Source organism: Pleurodeles waltl, chromosome 5, assembly GCF_031143425.1.
Source record: "Pleurodeles waltl isolate 20211129_DDA chromosome 5, aPleWal1.hap1.20221129, whole genome shotgun sequence".
NCBI classification, from domain to species: Eukaryota; Metazoa; Chordata; class Amphibia; order Caudata; family Salamandridae; genus Pleurodeles; species Pleurodeles waltl.
In genome coordinates this window covers 86,128,032-86,145,583 of record NC_090444.1, presented here as the reverse complement: position 1 = coordinate 86,145,583, position 17,552 = coordinate 86,128,032, and the positions used below count along the sequence as shown (strand labels likewise).

Genomic DNA, 17,552 nt, shown 5'->3' with positions numbered 1-17,552 from the left:
AGAGACATTTTGGTGGAGTGGTGGAGTGGAAGTCCCACACAGCGCCCACTGTAGCTAAGTGGCGGCGAGGTGTAGACTGGTGTGCTCTGTGCGAAAAGCCAATATATGAAGCCAGGGGATGCCTGAACAAATATAACAAGATATGGGGTAAATGGAATGAAAAGTAGTCGACCTGATACACCAGAGGGAGAGACTTTCTACGCATACACGCTCCCGCTGGGGGCTTTCTGATGGGCATAGACAACATAGTTTTATGTATCTGCTATAGCCAGAATGCGCAGAAGAGGATGTTTAATCTAACAGTAATATTAGTGTTGTGCAAGCGCCACTCAAACAGCAGAGTCTGGGGCTACTGTGTACTAGTAATTACTAATGATGGTGCTATTGGAGCCAATGATTCACTTCAACCGTCCCAAAGCACCCACGGGTGCCCCCCCTTATTTTTCTTTTTTTTTTTTCCTTCTCTTCTCCTTTGGGTGTTGTGTTGCTCTGTATTTGCTATTGTTTCTTTCCAAAATCAATAAAAATCTTTATAAAAAAAAAAAATCCTTTGCAGCCCCCAACCTGTGTTTTATGGAAATAATGTGCTTTTCAAGCTAAATGTTGCTTCTGGTACTTCAGGGTGCCATTTTGGTGCAATGGAAGTAAAATAAAGCTTTGATATCTACTAGTTGCTTTATTTATTGTTTTAACTAAGGTCTGTATTGCTCCTTTAGTGTGGAACAATGTGGTATGAGCACTTCTAACTTCATCCGATTTTTAGTTTACTTTGGTACTTGTAGTGGAACCGGATCAGTTCATGAGTCATAGAGTTCATGGTAATTCATAGCATGATGGGAGTACAGCCCCATCTTTCTGCCGTCCTTCATTTGGGTTGAACACCCCCTTAACCACTTCTGTGCTTTAATGTCTCTAAGTTGCTGCAGTGAATGTGTTTTGACTCCCATGGCATGCAGTGTGTGCAAGGGTCATTAACATGCCTGCTTCTCTTTCCTCTTCCACCCCACACTATTTCTTCTTTACATGGTTTTTGAATGGGTTTCCCATACACTGCTGAGCTCTACTTTAGGGAGTCTCTCCACCCAGGCCTGCCAACTTGAATAAAATTCTCACCTTGTGAGAGGTGGTAGAGGGGCCTTGGAGGAGACTGGGTCTAGAGAAGAGGCAGGACCTAGAGTCATTTGGTATCTTACTCTGCATGAAAGGGCTGCAGACGGGAGGAGCCTTGGAAAGGGAGCATGGCATCATGATGCTCACTACCAGAGAGGACTCCTTACCCTCCATGTGGGGGAAAAAAAAATCCAAATGCTTGGAGGCTTCCGCTGATGTTCTGGGGAGCGCTTTAAACCACTTGCGTGGACATAGTTCCGCAGAGTCCAAAAGGAGTGGGAAACCCACTCTCTGTAGCACTTCCAGCTCGTATTGTCTTACTGCATGTGTTGTCGGCTCTTCATCAGGTGACCATGTGGAAGGAGCCTATATTGTGTGGTACACAGTGCTGCTATGCGAGTTTGCAGGCCTGTCCAACCCATCCATGCTCCGAGGACCGCTACATGATCTTATCACCTTGGGTTCCTTTTTCCTCTCCTCAATTCAGGTGATACATTTCCACCAGAAGAGTCCTTTTTCTCTTATCTTACAAATTATCCTTTTTATCTGACTGCTGTAAAGCATCTTCATTTCGGAAAGATTTTCTGGCCCTTGTTTTGAAAAAGTCCTGACAGTCTAACTTGTGACCAAGCACCTATAGTAACAGTTTAGTTTGCGGTGTGTGTTTTTCAACCCCCCTAGCCAATTCGCTTTATTTCACTGGCTTTATTTAAAATACTTACTTAAAGGATTTGTGAAATGTAAAACATGCCTTTACCCCCCCTCCTCCCCCATTCCCCCTCCCCACTTCCCCATTCCCCCCCACCCCCCTACAAAGAGTGTGTGCATTTGAAAGAATTCTAATGGTTTATTTTCTATCCTGTTGTTCATTGTCCTCTTATTCCTCTTGTTGCTTGCAGCATGATTGAAGCTTGCAAAAGCCCAGAGGAAGTCACTGCGCTGTCACACGACGGGCAGAAGATGTTTGACAAGCTGGAAAAGTCCACTAAGCCCATTGTGGCTGCCATTGGCGGCTCCTGTCTTGGAGGAGGTCTTGAGGTACTTTTGTACTATTTTGTTGTTTTCTACTACTTATGAACGTGCTTCTGGAAGACTGTGGCAGAGTTTTTAAATCAGTTTACGTTTTGATGTTTATAAGTTCAAAGAAATGTCAACAAACCTTCCCAATAACATACAGCTTTACTGATAAAACTATGTAGTGTATTAATAATCTGTAAAAACTGGGTTTCAGGAAACCCATTTCATTTCATTTGCAAATCACTAAGTAAAGTGTTCATATTTGTTTTCATCCTATTAAAATATTTTTTTCATCACACTGAAGAACAAGATATGGTCTTTCACAGCTACTGACATGTATTTTGAAATGTTTGTACAGTTGACTTCGTTATTTAAATGGTTTTTGTTAGGAAAACCCAAATAGCCTTTCCTTTCACAGTTTTTAAAGCGGGTCAGACAGGTCACCTTATAAAATCCTGGAAAACGCAGTCAGGATGGAAAAAGACAAACTGACTTTTGACCTCTGTCTCTGAACACAGAGCAAATGTAACAAGAACATGATTTCAAGGCATCTTTTTCACTTTCTAACTGAACAGAACATCTGTCCTTTGTCAACTTGCCAGAAGGGGCGAGCAGGCCCTAATAATAGCTCGACCTAATAAAAAATGACTCACCATAGCGAGTGGTAGAGTAGATTTTTCGAGCCCTGTAAAGGATTTTATGGCTGTTGGGATTTCTATCAGAGAGGATGGATTGGAGTTTTAGTAGGAGAGAAATGCGAGTCCTATTTCACGCAAGATAAGAAAAGGACATGGCTCAGAAGTTCCACTGTCTCATACGGCATCTGTAAGACTTCTGCTTTTCAATCGGAGAGCTGCTGGAGGGAAAGTGTTGCAGTGTGGAAGGCTTAAAATACGGGGAAGAAGCGCACAGCCTTAACACATTTCTTAACTAATATGACAAAATGGAGCAAACTTGCATGTACAGCTATGTATCATGTGCAGATTGCTAGATGGAAATAGCATGTTGGTACGCTAGAGTCTCCGAATGAAGCAGATATGAAAAGTTTGCATATTGCATTTGTTAGACTCGCCTCTTGCCAAACCCCCTTCCCTCCCCAGTTGTCTTAGTGATGATCTGGAGAGTCTTTCTATGATGTGGGTAGTCTGATTAACTTGTATGAAAAAGACTCAACAGTCCATTATTAGACTCTAGTTCCTTTCCAGATGACTGTGCACAGTAGTACCCTGAGCTGCATAGTGGGAAGGGTCCTAAGGTGACCAGCTTTAAGGACAAGTTCTTCATTTCAGTAGAGCGCAGTGATGTTTTCAGACTTCCGTCTGTTCTCTCTCTCTGCAATAGTCCTACCTAGTATATAGACTTGAAGCCATGTCAAACTCTTCGATTTGTGGTATTGTAACCCTTGGGTGCCTGTTGATGGAACTGATGGACTTGAATCTGTATTCCAGGTTGCTATCGCTTGCCAGTACAGGGTAGCAACAAAGGACCGAAAGACTATGCTAGGTACGCCTGAGGTAATGCTTGGATTGCTACCTGGAGCAGGAGGCACCCAGAGGTTACCGAAGATGGTAAGTTGTGACCTACTTTTGGCTTTTGAAGTTGTGAATGCTCTCTTTTCCCCTCTACAGAGAAGCACCTACCCAATGGTCATAGCTCATTCAAAAAAGCAAAGTGAAGATTTATTTACATTTTAGGTATTTTCATGCTAACCATGCAGTTACGTAAATGTGATAGAAAACAATTTAGAAATTAAATATATTATATTTATAGAGGATATTGGAGATTATGCCATATTCCAAGCAGTCCCTGTCTGATGAGTTAGATTTGAAAAAGATTGGAATGAGGAGAAATGAAGGGACACTGAGACTGGGATGGTAGGATTTGGGTAAAATCGGCAGCAAAGGACCCCAAAAAAACATAGGTAAGAATGCTGCTAGTGATGGTGATTTGGTCCAATCCTGATGATTTACAATCCTGAATTTATTTATCCTAGTATTGATTGCTCCTTCCTAGTGATGTAAGATATAGGAGCATCTTTTTCCTGGATTTTGCTGATTTGGATCATGTGACAGTAGATGAGATTACAATGTTGATTCAACTGTATTTAAATTGTAGTCCTATATAACATTTGAGATTACCCACAGCTGATATGTTTACTATAGCACTTAACCTTGGTACTTCGGTAAAGGCACAGGTCAGTTACCTGAAATCATCAAGTACAATTTGTATTACATTTTCATCTACTGCAGGTTCACATGAAAACTAATTTATGCTTATGTTTTGCCATGATTAAAAGTGGCATTAAATTAACTAGTTGAAATAGCTGCATGGGGTATAAAATCTATGTATAAGGAATCAACCCTGATGGTAGAACGTGAAGTAAAAGGGTACATTTTGTACCCTAATTCTTCTTTCCTTTAGTGTAAACCGTAAAGCCCTGTGTCATAAGCCAGCGTTGGGTTCTAAAGAGCTGCTGAATAATCTATTGTTCAATACCAAGGAGAGTCATACGGTTCATGGTAATTCATAGTAGTGATAGGAGTACAGCGCCATCTCTCTGCCATCCTTCATTTGTGTTGAGACCCCCCCTTAACCACTTCTGTGCTTTAATGTCTCTAAGTTGCTGCAGTGAATGTGTTTTGAGTCCATTTGCAGGCAGTGTGTGTAAGGGTCCTTAACATGCCTGCTTCTCTTCCCTCTTACACCCCCACACTGTTTCTTCTTTACCTATTCAGGTGGGACTGCCAAGTGCCTTTGACATGATGCTGACTGGTAGAAACATTCGTGCTGACAAAGCCAAGAAGATGGGCCTTGTGGACCAATTGGTTGACCCTCTAGGTAAGAATCTTTTGAAGGCGAGTTGCCCAAAATGTTAAATTTGTATCTTTTATTAGGAGTTTTTGGCTTGGCACTGGTCTACGTGATAAAATCCCTCAAGTTACATGCTTGTCTCCGAGGTTTGACTCCTGAATTCCATCCACATTATCTCAAGTTTCATTGTACATAGCATGTGTTTAGCCATAGATCAGCTCTATCTCCACGCCTTAACTGTCATCTACTGGTGTAGGTGGTGGCTTGGTTACTTTGGAGCCCATACCCTGAAATTTATTTTTGAAAAAAATGACTGGGCGTAAAGAAACTGTTTGTATCTGAAGTGTTCATCATTGGTTGTTTTAGCTTCTGCTGCTTAACGGGGGGAGTTAGATTGAGGGGCCAGGTAAGATAATTTGCACCCAGTGTTTCCCCGGGGAGGCTGATTGCCACAGGATGCCATTTTGATAGTCTGCACCTTGACCCCTAAATTCCCAACTGTCTTTCTGTCCCCCTAGGGCCTAGAGCACCCTCATCACCATTGCAAGCAAGATGAAATTTGGATTCTTTCAGGCATAGTTTTGACATATGGGCCAGTAGAGAGGGGGTCAATCCCAATTTCCCTTCGGCTGACCAATGGTATACGGCTGTACTAGTCAGCTGTGGGGTCAGCCGGCAACCAGTGAACCATATGAAAATTGGGCATTTATGAAAACTACAGCTCCTGACAAATCTAGGGTGGGATGACTTGTCTGGAACCCAGTTTTTTTTTCTTACCCTAAATGACATGCAGACTTCAAACTTTGGCCAATATCCCACATTTTCCTTATGTTTCTGTGAGGAAATGCTCCAAAATCTCCGAGGACCCACAAAATTCAGAACACCTGGTTTTCCCATACTTCAGCCAATAAAAACAATACCCAACTTGTGTGGATGGATCTGTCGCTTAAGAGGGGAACAGTTAAACTTTGGAAGTCAATGTTGTCTTAACACAGTCCATGTATTAGTCAATGTTGTCTTAACACGGCCAATGGGTTATTCAGATCTAGTTTCAGGTAGAGGGCTCAGCCATACAAGTAGAGCACTGTTTTTTTTTGTTTTTTTTTTTATCTGGAGAAGTGTGGTAACACTATGTGTTTGTAATTTTGTGGATACCCACATATTCAACTTTCACAACAAAGTAGAGAAAATCAAAAACAACTTCGTTTTCCACACTGCAAACATGCCAGCATGAATGGGGGCATTACCATCAATAGAACTTACATACAGTTAACACCAGTAGCAATCTCTATGGGGAATGACTGACTGCCTTTCTCATCTGAAACGTCTTCACTACTCTCTTACTTCATTAAGTGAGCATTCCTGTGCACAAGCTTCCCTTGTTAAGGGCAGACACAGAAAAGGTGATTGATTGCCTGTTTTGGGCTACACCCCTGCTTCAGCAGAACCACAGCAAACACTTGCACGGTTAGACCTCCTTATGTGCCTAGTCCAGCCCCTCTCACTACTCATCACCTTCAGATCATACCCCGACCTGGGCTACACAAACGCATACTGCATCCTCGCAGTACATAGACTCAACCTTGTGTCAGAGGCTCTGGAATAACTTTTCGTTTAGGCATGCTGCCGTCCACGTAATGTCACTGGAGTATTGGGGGTTGTGAAAAATGAATTAATTACACAAAGAATAAGAGCCATGCCTATTAAACGGGGAACCAGTCGGGGAGCAGGTGCGTCTAGTGATGCATTTTGCAGCACATTGTCACTAATCTATGACTACAGCATTGTATGGTACAGTACTACCACTTACAGAGAACACATTTCCATTGAAATGGCCACTACATATGCACCAGACATACAGTTTTACTGCTAAGTGTAAATGGTGTACATACTATAACATGTGAAAATGTGATCTTTCTGTGCATATTTATCATTTGCGCATCACACAAGCAGTGTCTTAGTTTGTTTTGATCCAATTCAAATCTTTACTTTCATCACGTCCGAATTACAAAAAAAAAGTGCCTCATTTGTACTTTCATTGCTGAAGTATTTTAAAATGTGTACATTTAATTTACAAGCATTTAAATGTTGTGTGTTGGAAAACTTCCATGTACTCACTTCTGTAGCAAGGTTCCCATGTAGTTCACATTACAAAATCCCCTCACTTTCTAATCCGTGTTGGAAAAAGTAAACACCAGTTCTATTTTAAATAAGAACCAATTTATTAGAAGACTGTGTCTGATGTTTGACCTCTGTCTCTGAACTCACGACAAATGCAACAATATAAACCAAGAATGTGAAATTATCTATATGGCTCATTTTCCTTCCGAATACCTTCAAGTTTATTTTGTGGGTGTTGCAGCACCCCTTTTCTCCCCCGACCTCTGCTTCTAACACTTGTGCTGTGTTCATATCCAGTGAGTCACCACACCTTCGATTTACTGAACACACACTACAGCCCATGCCCAGTTTTGCATGCTTTACCGGCCTCCTCATGTGTAACAACCCTGAGGCACTGTTGATCACAGAAATCTCACCCACATGCCCTAGTCACCCTTGTACTCACAGGTGCCGTTGTGGTGACTGCACACATAAGATGAGGAGTTCTTGTCGCCATCCAGGATTCCTCCAGTTTCTAGCCCTTGACTAGCAAGTAAGACAACTCCATGAAGCTCCTTAAGTGCCACTTCCCTATCTCTTTAACTCAGCCCACCACATTCTACCTCATCTACAGGCCTCTTGGACAGAACAGGGACTTCACAGGCAAATTTTCAGAACTCCTCACCACTTTATACATCTGGTTCACCCACAACACCTTCTTCAACAAGGTCAACCTACCAGAAAACTCAAGTATAAAAAAATGAGAAGCTCTTCAACCTCATTGACATAGAAGTAAAAGGGAAGCCATTTTAAATACATGTGCTGGAGACTGATCAGTAGGAGTTCCCCAGCTACACGATAGCTTCACTGAAAATAGGGAGTTTTGGTATCCAACATCTCATATTAATAAACCTTCAGTGATGGATTAATACATGCACCCAGAAGGGCACCTTAGAGGTACTCCCTGCAAACCTACCAACTGCTGGTGGGCTCACTGACTAGTTCTAGACAGCCTGCCATCAACAGACAAGATTCTGACTCCCAAGGGTAAGAGCCTTTACTCTCTGGAGGTCAGAAACAAAGCCTGCTCTGGCAGGGATTTTACACACCCCTCCCGAAAGGATGACCTGCAATTCTGCATTCCAAGGCAGGAAGCTTCAAAGATGCCCACCGCCTCTAGTATGCAGATCTGGCCTTCCTCAAAGGAAGATGCCACACCCCAGGGCCCATCTGGCACCTGGGCAGGTGGACAAAGTAGCTATGCAGGAGGCAAGTTGCATTTCTAGGTTAGACACACCCCTAGGGTGACCAGCCTGAACAGAACACAGCCTCAGGAATTCCGCGCGTCTTGTGTGTGGTAGTATTAGGAATTCTGGGACAGGATGATGCCCACTCCCCAAAGGAAGTGGTCATATAGGGGGTGTAGTGACCCCCTATATGACTCTTCACTCCTAGTGCCCCCTAAATTGAGTACTTAGGGGACCCCCCTGAAACCAGAACCTCAGATCTTTGCTGGACCCAAAAGGAGTGGTCTAGAAGCTAAAAAACCGACGCCGGACATAACCGTTCCACCTGAGCCAACTAGCTCATGTTGAAGTGGGCCAGCGGTGTCAGCGTGGTTCTCAGGCCCTCCAGAGACAAAGCCCAATCTTGAGTAGACTTCCCAGTGGCATCTGCAGCCTCTTTCTGCAGGACCCCCTTCACCACGACCACCTCCAGTGATGGAGACCCAACGGTCCACTGCACCTCTGCACACAGACGCCCTGGACCGAGGAGAAGAGTACCACTGGTGCCCCTACGTCCCCCAGTCTTTGGAGAACCAAGCCCACCTCTTGGTTCTGTAGGACTGGACCCCCAATCCATGCCTGCAGCCTGTTTCTGAGGGCCCCCTCTACTGTGACTGCCCCCAGTGACGGTAAGCCCAATGGTCCAAACCACCCCTGCACCCGGCCGTCCTGGACCGAGGAGAACAGGACCACTGGTGTCCCTGTGTCCCCCGAGCATCGCAAGACTTGAACCCCCTTGGTGGTTTGCCCGGACTGAACCCTCAGTCCACCCCTGCAGCAAGTTTGTGACTGGACCGATCCTCATAGACTTACTCAGGGCACCGGATGCTGAACTGCACCACTGCACGGGCCGCCCAAGGTGACCTGTGGGTGGGGCCTTGGACCTTGCCCCTACTTGCCTTAAGTCCAGGAGATAGGTCACGTACGTTGCTGTATTATACCTGTATGCAGGGCTTGTTCTTCCCCCATAGGATAACATTGCTGCATCTGAAAAATGCACTGTCCACTTTTGCTAAATCTAAAAATTAATAACTCACCGTACTCTCCGGATTCCAGTGCTCTTGGTATCTAAATGTATATAAAATGTTATTTTTATTAATTGGTGTCTGATTTCTTTATAGAGCGTGTCTCACTGCCTGTGTGGGTGCCTTAGACGCTTAGCACTATGCTCTGATATGCCTAACTGCTCACCCACTCTACCACAAAACAGAGCATTTAGGATGTCATTTGTGCCTCTGTGTTACCTTTGGGATTTGTTTGGACTCTTTGCACAGTGTACCTCTTTTTGGTCTACTATATAAAGAGCCAGCTTCCTACACCCGCATTACTGATGTTCCATTGCACAACACTCGGAAAACTGATCCGAGTGTTCGTATATCACCCAAAGCCTAGTACTCTATTGATTCCGTCAGTGGGTCTGCCAGCAGAAGAACTGATTTCAAGACTAGCAAGCACTGCATATTCCCCTGCCTAACCCTCACATTCCACTCTCCACAGACCAGTGCTGTGCCATCAACATCTTAAATGAAAACACACCAAGCCTGCTTTCTGTAACACCAACCCGTTTGTTCTGCAACCCACAAAACCCTTGTTCTCCTACCCCTCTTACATCATTAACTTCCTCAAAGCCAGTGCTTATGATGATGTCTTACCCATGTCCTTCAACAAAGCTCTCTTCCTTCCACCAATTTGCCACCCTCTGTGCTTTCTTCACTCAAGACATCTTCAAGTAGTTCTCAAGACAGGCTAGATTCTCCCACCACTGAAGAAACATGCACAAACTCCCGATTACCTCACAGTATCGGGTTACTTATCCTTCAACTAGATCAAAAAAGAGTCTACACAAAACTCCCAAGATTGCTGTAGTGTCAACCTTCTCTTCCATGACTGCCCAGCTCCAGATCACGCTGCAGGCCAGATAGCTGCTGTCCATGTCATAGAAGGAGCCTTTGTGACTACACATAAAGACGACCTCTGCCTCCTGATAATGCTGGACTTCTCAGCTGCCTTCAACATGGTCTACGATCTGCCCTCACCCACAGCCTGAAGTCTCAAATCCAGTTCACTGGCAGTGTCCTTCACTACTTCTCCTTCTACTTATTCAACCCATTCACGTGACCACCTCCCGGTCCCAGAAGTGTCCTGTCACCTGCCAAATTCTCCAGCCTTCAATATTGTGCTTGTCCTCTTCAACTTCTACAACAAACTGTTGGGACTCTACTTGTTGGTAACAACATCAGAATTGACCTCTATGCCAGTGATGCACAACTTTGCTTGAAAGTCTAGTGAGCTCCTCGATGACTACCGGCATCTCATCCAGGCATGGAGGTTTCCACCTACCTGAAGCAAAACCCCACTAAGAAAGAATTCCTGCTGTTTGCCAGAAACAACAAGCAGCAACTAGTCCACACCTGGCTCAGTTCCTAACTTTCATCCAGCTCTTGTCACTTTGATGTACCTGAACACCAACCTCACACCCCCAGGGAACACATCACATCACTTTCTCAACAGCTCTCAAGGTAGAAAGTAAAACCACTCCTTCCAGAAAGTGACTTTAGAACTAATGTTCAAGGTGTCGTACTTTTGTAGTTGCCAATTGAATGGTGGCATGTCCTGCACTACAGCATTCCCAACCGAAAGGGCCCCCCTCAAGGGCGTTCTACACGTGGCAGCAATTCTCATGAAGGGCCTTAAGAAATCTGAGCACATCACCCTCACCCTGACAGAACTCTATTGTCTCCCCTTTAATGTCTGCAGTATTTTCAAAACCAGTTGCTTAACCTTGCTTTATTAGCTAGATTTGGCTGAGCACAGGGTCTGCAGGATGCGGCCACTGCCGGTGAGTGAACGGGGCTGCAAAGGGGTAGGAGGATGCAGCTTGAGGGACTAAAAGGACCCAGGAGGAGAATGGCCAGCCAGGGGAGAATCGGGACTGCAGTGAGTGAGCTGCTGGAAGGGGACACAAAAGGGTGAAGGAGACAGAGGATTTGGCTCGGGGGAGAGGACCATGAGGGCTTATGTCTATACAAGCATTGTGGAACGGGCCTCCCACCCCAACTTAATTGACGCAGGCAAGGGCCTGCTTTGCTACACTGCTTCTTCCTCCCTAGTGAGGCTGTCTGGTGAAGATGGCATCGTCCTCTGCCTACGTGTGCTCTGATCACAGTACAAGCACACCAGAGGCAAATGCATCAACTGGGGGGCCTGGAGGACCATCCACAGGTAAAGCTCAGACAGCACAAGCTTGGAGGTGCTGTACCAGCACTTTTTATCATAACTAATGGCAAGGGGGCCAGGGCCTACATTTTCCACCTGTTGTTCTGGGTTCACATATATGCCAACATTTTAGAGGAGGAAAGTGGGAGATATATATTTAAAAAAAAAAAAAAATGTGGATAATGTATTTTTCGCAGGACTTCTTTTGAAGCAGAGTCATTTTTGGCTTGAAAAATCGTGAGTCTCCTACCCAAATCTGGTCTATCGGCAGGTGTGAGTTGTACCTATTGACCCTTCACCCCCAAATAGAACTTTCAACTGTACACGTCTTACCTCCGTGTCACTACGCAACCTATTCTTGACTCACACTGGATTCTTCACTATTTGGCGGGCCAAATTTAAATGCAACACAGCCTGCTCTCAATGAGTCTCCCATTTACTAAGTTGCGTGTGAGGTGAGTTACTGGTCTCAAACCAGTGACCAGAGAGTGGCTCTTCACTCCAGTGAAAATCAGCACATTTTTCTTTTTCTTTTCATAATTCTGCAGGCAGAACAACAGGTTTGGGGTGGCTTACTTTTTCAAGCACCCCTCTATTCAGTTGTGCGGACACAGTCTTTGTGTGGGGTGATGCTCCTCACAGGAGGGTAGTCTCCAGCCTGGGATACCCACAACAGAGCCATGAAGAGGTGTGAACTCTGCTCCTGGCTATGCACAGACACAAGATAGTGATCAGGAAAGAGACGAGTGGTTTTACCTAAAATACCCTTCCACTCTGAACAACAGGCTGCAGCCCCTTCATGCCCATCATCTATCAAGTCGCAGCGTTACAGGAACAGCCTAATAGAATTTCTATAGCAGTCTTTTCTCCTTTGTCCTCACTTCACTGTCTGGGTTTCCTCCCTACTGCATCCTCATACACTTCCACTGTCTGGGAAAACAACCTCAACCCCATATTGTGCACAGGAACAGGCCCGGGATGTTGAAAATGGAACCCACAGGCCTTCATCACTCTGATTGCCTTATACATAAAATGCATATACTACAATAGCCACGTGCACTAACACGCAGGACATACACTTGCATAGGAGTAGGTGACAAAACAAGGTATAAATCTGACCGCACATTGGTGAGACACTCACAACCAGTGCCAAATAACTCATTTTTAATGACTGAGTGAAAAACCGTTAATTACAGAATAATGAGGGGAAATCTTTAAATGAGACCTTTTCTTTTTTCTGCTCCGAATCCCCTTGTGCAGTGTACAGACCCTGTGCCAAGGCTGGGATACTACAGACTATGTTTAAAAGGGCTGCCCTGGGCCTGGCACACAACAGGCTAGGGCTCTTAATGTTTAAATGATATGTACCCTTAGAATCCTGTTGAAGCTGCATGCCCTGGATATGGAGCACTATGCATAATGTTTACATCCTTGCATTCTCCGCGGTAATGTTATCATATGGGGAATAGGGTCAATTAGCAACAACTTACAGGACTGTTCTCCTAGACTTAAAGTGAGTATAGGGCAAGGTCCAAGGCAGCACCAACAGGTCACCTTTCATTTCGGCATCGGGTGTGGTGTTCACTTCAGTGGTAATCAGTCCTGGAAAAAAGAAGCTGCAAGCAAGGACTGGGGGGCAGTCCGGCTCAACCCAAAAGGAGGCTCAGGTCTTGGGCACACAGGGATCCGTCAGTCCACTCGAACTCTGATCTGGGGGATGTAGGAAACTGGGTTTTTGTTGCAGTAGCCCCAAAAACTTTTTGCCTGGTATTTCATGCAACCTTGACTGGAGTGCACTGGGCTCCTGCTAAGCAAGTCCCCAGTACTAGTTTTCATTCCCCAAAATAAGGTAACTGGCCAATTGATCCCCAGTTGGCAAGGCCTTTAGCATCACTCCAAGCCCCTGGTAAGTGGTACCCATGGTACCTAGGGGCATAGGTACTAAAGAGGGAACCTAAGAGCTGCAGCATATCTTGGAAGTGGGCTCATAGGGGGTGTAGTCATCCTAAAGGTAGGTAGCCCATTGGCTACTACCTGTCACTCTCTGTAACGCCCCTAAATACAATACTTAGGTGGCACCCCTGATGCCAGCAAATCAGATTCGATGGACACATAGAAGTAGTAGCAAAGAAGAGTGCTGACACGAGAACAGAGGAGTAACGACTATCTTGGCCCAAACCCTGCCAGCCTGCCTGCTGTCCCCAGCAGTCGTGGAGAAACCTACTCAGCCTGCCGTTGTGCAAACTCCCAAGAAACTTGGATGGCTGCCAGTGCTTTGCAAATCGCCAGAGACCTCCCTTGGAGTAGAGAAGCTACTGCCCCGAAGCCCCAGGCACTAAAGAAGCAAGGTCCACTTACCGGGGCTACTGATGCTGCAGCTACCTAGGAAGAGGTCGCCGTGCTCCCACAGGTCAGCTTCATCCTTCCTCAAAGTGTAGGGACGCCAGGACCAAGACGGCACCAATACCTGGGCTACTGGATCCCTTGCAGCAACCAAGGCTTGTTGTGTCCAGCCTTGACACCAATGCCGAGGAAGACCGACCTGTATGTCGAGAGACTTCAGGGACAGTGAGACCCACATCGAGTGACTCAGCTGTCCTGTTTGCCCCTTTTCTGCAGAACCAAGACAAAGAGTGACTGCCGACACCTCAAAGTACCTCTGCACCCACGCCTCACAGCCTGCGTCTGAGGGAGATAGCGGTGCAGCGAGGTCCTGAGACCTTCAGAGGCTGAACCTCCCTTGGGTTTGCCCAGACTGGACTTCCAGAGCCAGCCTGCAACCTCTTTGTATAGGCCCCTCAACCCTATGCTGTAAAGCACCTCTGCACCTGGATGCCCAAGTGCCTCCCAATGTGACCTGTTGGTGCTACCTTGGACTTTGCCCCATACGTACCTTAACTCCAGAACAGTCCTGTCAGTTGTTGCTAAGTGCCCGAATGCAGTATGTTTCTTTCCCCATAGGATAACGTTGCAGCACCCAACGATGAAAAGCACCTCTGCACCTGTACGCTTCAGTACCTGTTGGTGCTGCCTTGGATCTTCACCCATGCTCACCTTAAGTCCAGGAGAATAGTCCCCTAAGTCACTGACTAATACCAAAATGCAGTGTGTTTTTCCACCTTAGGACATTACCACTCCAGAAACCGCAGTGTGATTTTTTTTTTTTTTTTTTTTTTTTTTTTTTTAAACCAAAATTCATAACTCAGTGTACCCGATTCAGATGATCTTGGTATCTAAATTTTTATACAAATTTGTGGTGTTTTTATAAATTGGTGTCAGATTTCTTTATTGATTGTGTGTCTCGCTTACTGCCTTTGTGTGTGCAATATATGCTTAGCATTACCTTCTGATTACTCTCCCACAATACCACAAAATAGAGCATTTAAGTTATCATTTTTGCATCTGTCAGCCAATTGGGTTCTGCCTGGACTCTTTACACAGTGCATTAATTAATTGCTGCTTCTTCATCTTCCATGCTGCATATCGTCTCATTCCTGGCACCGGCAACTGAGAGCACATCAAAGGTGTGCTGGCTAATACTGCTAGCCTGCATATTCTTGCAAGCACTCTACAGCATTTTTGTAAGGCTCTCACCACCTACTGAACTATATATAGCTCACAACATGACTTCTATGACTCACAAAGTCTTACAATTACTGTTCCCCACAGGAAATGGTCATAAGTTGGTAACTTGGATTATAGGTCCTTGATGGAAATGACTAAAGTGGAGCTGTCATGGGCCAAACTGAAATGGAAACACAGTAGACGTGGAGTTGAGTGGCAAGGAACGGGAGAGGGTCTTTGCGTGTCTACATACAGGAGTTCTCTACAAATGGGAGACTCAAATAGACTAATTTCACTTAACTACATATGACTTGAATGCCCCCACCCAAACCCCCGCCACCCCCACCAGTAGACTAAATTCGATTTTTAGGAAAGAAGATGTCACTTGCTTCACATTTGCACACCACAGCACACATTTCTATGACGTGGTTTGGGTGTGCCTGGCTGTTCAGTCATTTTCAGTGAGGGGATGGGGCACTCAAAAGCTAAAGAGGCATTTTGATAAGAAAGGGTGGAATTCCCCCTGAGGCACGCATGTTTGGTTTGCACCTAAGCTCAGAAAGGCTGGAAACGGATTCAGAGGTCTATCTATAGCACTATCTAAAAGATGTGTAGCTATGAATTGGGCAGATGGCATGGTGATGTAACCAGGTGGGAGAAGTCTTGCACTGTGAAGACCGATGGCCCATCTGTAGGATAAGATCCACTGGAAAGTGCTGGGGCACTAGTACAAGATTGGTCAAATGAGTGAGAATAACTGCCATTGACCGACCCCTCCCTCCAACTTTTTGCTATCTCTTAACAAAGGCTTGTCCACGACCTATTGCGAAATTTGTCTTAACCTAAGGAATAATAGTTGTGTTTGGCTGTTAGTTTAACTAACTAGTTTATTTTTGCTATGCATAAACTGCGTCTATTTCTTTGCCTTGCCTCGTTGAGTAAGCCATGCATGCCTTTATTAAAGTCTTTGGTTTCTGCGAACTGGCCATGCATAAAAGCATTGGAGTGAAATCTGAGTACATTTGAATGATGTAACTGAAAAATCTTTATGTCATTGTGGGAGAACTGAAAGCCAATAAACAAATTATTGTTTTGAAAAAAATGTTATTTCTGTTCTGGGACCTCATGGAAGCAAGCAGCATTGTATTGCTTGCATTTAATAAATGTGCAAATAGTAAATGTGCCTACTGAGCATAAGGAATGGTCAGCAGAAGACTTTTTGATTGTAGTTGTAGAAAAGGAAACTGGGCAAGCTGTGGATTTAGTGCACAATTCATTACAGTTGCAGAATGAGCCACGTGGAGAAAGGGTCGTGGCTGGGATTAAAGCGAAAACTGAAACCAGACGGGAGGAGGGGCCATCACACGAAGCTGTGCATTTAGTGCACAATTCATTGCATTTGGAGAACGAGCCACGAGGAGACAGGATCCCGGCTGGCGTTAAAGGGAAAACCAAATCCAGACGGTACTACGTAGGAGGGGCCATCACACGCTGTGACAGAAGGATGCGTGATGTAGTTTGCTGGCCAACAAAAATGTACTCTTAGTGAAATCCCCTGGGCGGGAACTTAGCACACAAAAGGAGGGACATTAAGCAAAATGCACCAGCAAAAAGGGAGCATTTAGGACCAGCACACCAAGAACAGATGGCAGTAGTGGGCGTGGTTAAAAGCTCATATTCAGTACATGTCTTGCAGACAGCGCTGCCAAGCTCCATCTAACAATGAGCAGTTAAAACACCAGCACCTGCTCAAACTAATGAGACAAAATCTTCTCCAGACTGCACACAAAATGCAGCAACATTCATCTTTCATACCGTTAGTTATTTAGGAAAATTCGGATCACTCAAGCCATACTCTACAAAAAATCAAGCTGGAGTTAGGCTAATCAAGGTGAGCAAGATGGCCCTGACCAATATTGGAGAAATCCTTCTCCTTTGTATGGTTATTTGTTTTGTAGAAGGTCTGTGAATAATACACTTTCACTTTGCCTTTTTGATGAGTGTTCCCTTTGATTTAAATGAGTCCAAGAGGGCTGAACAGCCCAGCCTCACAATTCCAGGTTGGCAAATTCATTCTAGCCTGCTCTCAAAGAAGTGTGCTGAACCAAACTTTTTTCTTTGACTGTAATGTGAGACCAAACTGTTGGCCATTTCCTTTGTTACAGTTGGGAAGCATCCAATGTTGCACACTTGTGTATTGTAAATCTCGACCTTGAACACTGGGCTTACTTAAGAAGACTTGAAGTGACCTTTGATTGCAGCAGACCATTATGTCCTTTGTAAATGGGTTGTGAAATCTTTTGTCGTTTTATTACAGTTCTGAAGTCCAAGCTAGTTTTGCTCCTTCAATAAACAAACGTAGACGTTTTGGTTTTGTAGTGTTTTGAAAAAATATATAAAATACCCATGCTAGCACTTTATTAGTTTTTAATCTTTACTGGATTTTCT

The 17,552-nt window shown here is 44.8% G+C and overlaps 1 protein-coding gene across 1 annotated transcript in view; it reads left to right on the top strand.

Annotated features, from left to right (window-relative positions):
• The window catches only part of HADHA (hydroxyacyl-CoA dehydrogenase trifunctional multienzyme complex subunit alpha), a 109,114-nt gene that overhangs the window by 20,317 nt on the left and 71,245 nt on the right, over window positions 1-17,552 (top strand). The window contains exons 5-7 of the mRNA XM_069233659.1: window positions 2,010-2,148; window positions 3,576-3,695; window positions 4,863-4,965. Coding sequence (XP_069089760.1) covers window positions 2,010-2,148; window positions 3,576-3,695; window positions 4,863-4,965 — 362 coding nt within the window. The remainder of the gene's footprint in view (window positions 1-2,009; window positions 2,149-3,575; window positions 3,696-4,862; window positions 4,966-17,552) is intronic.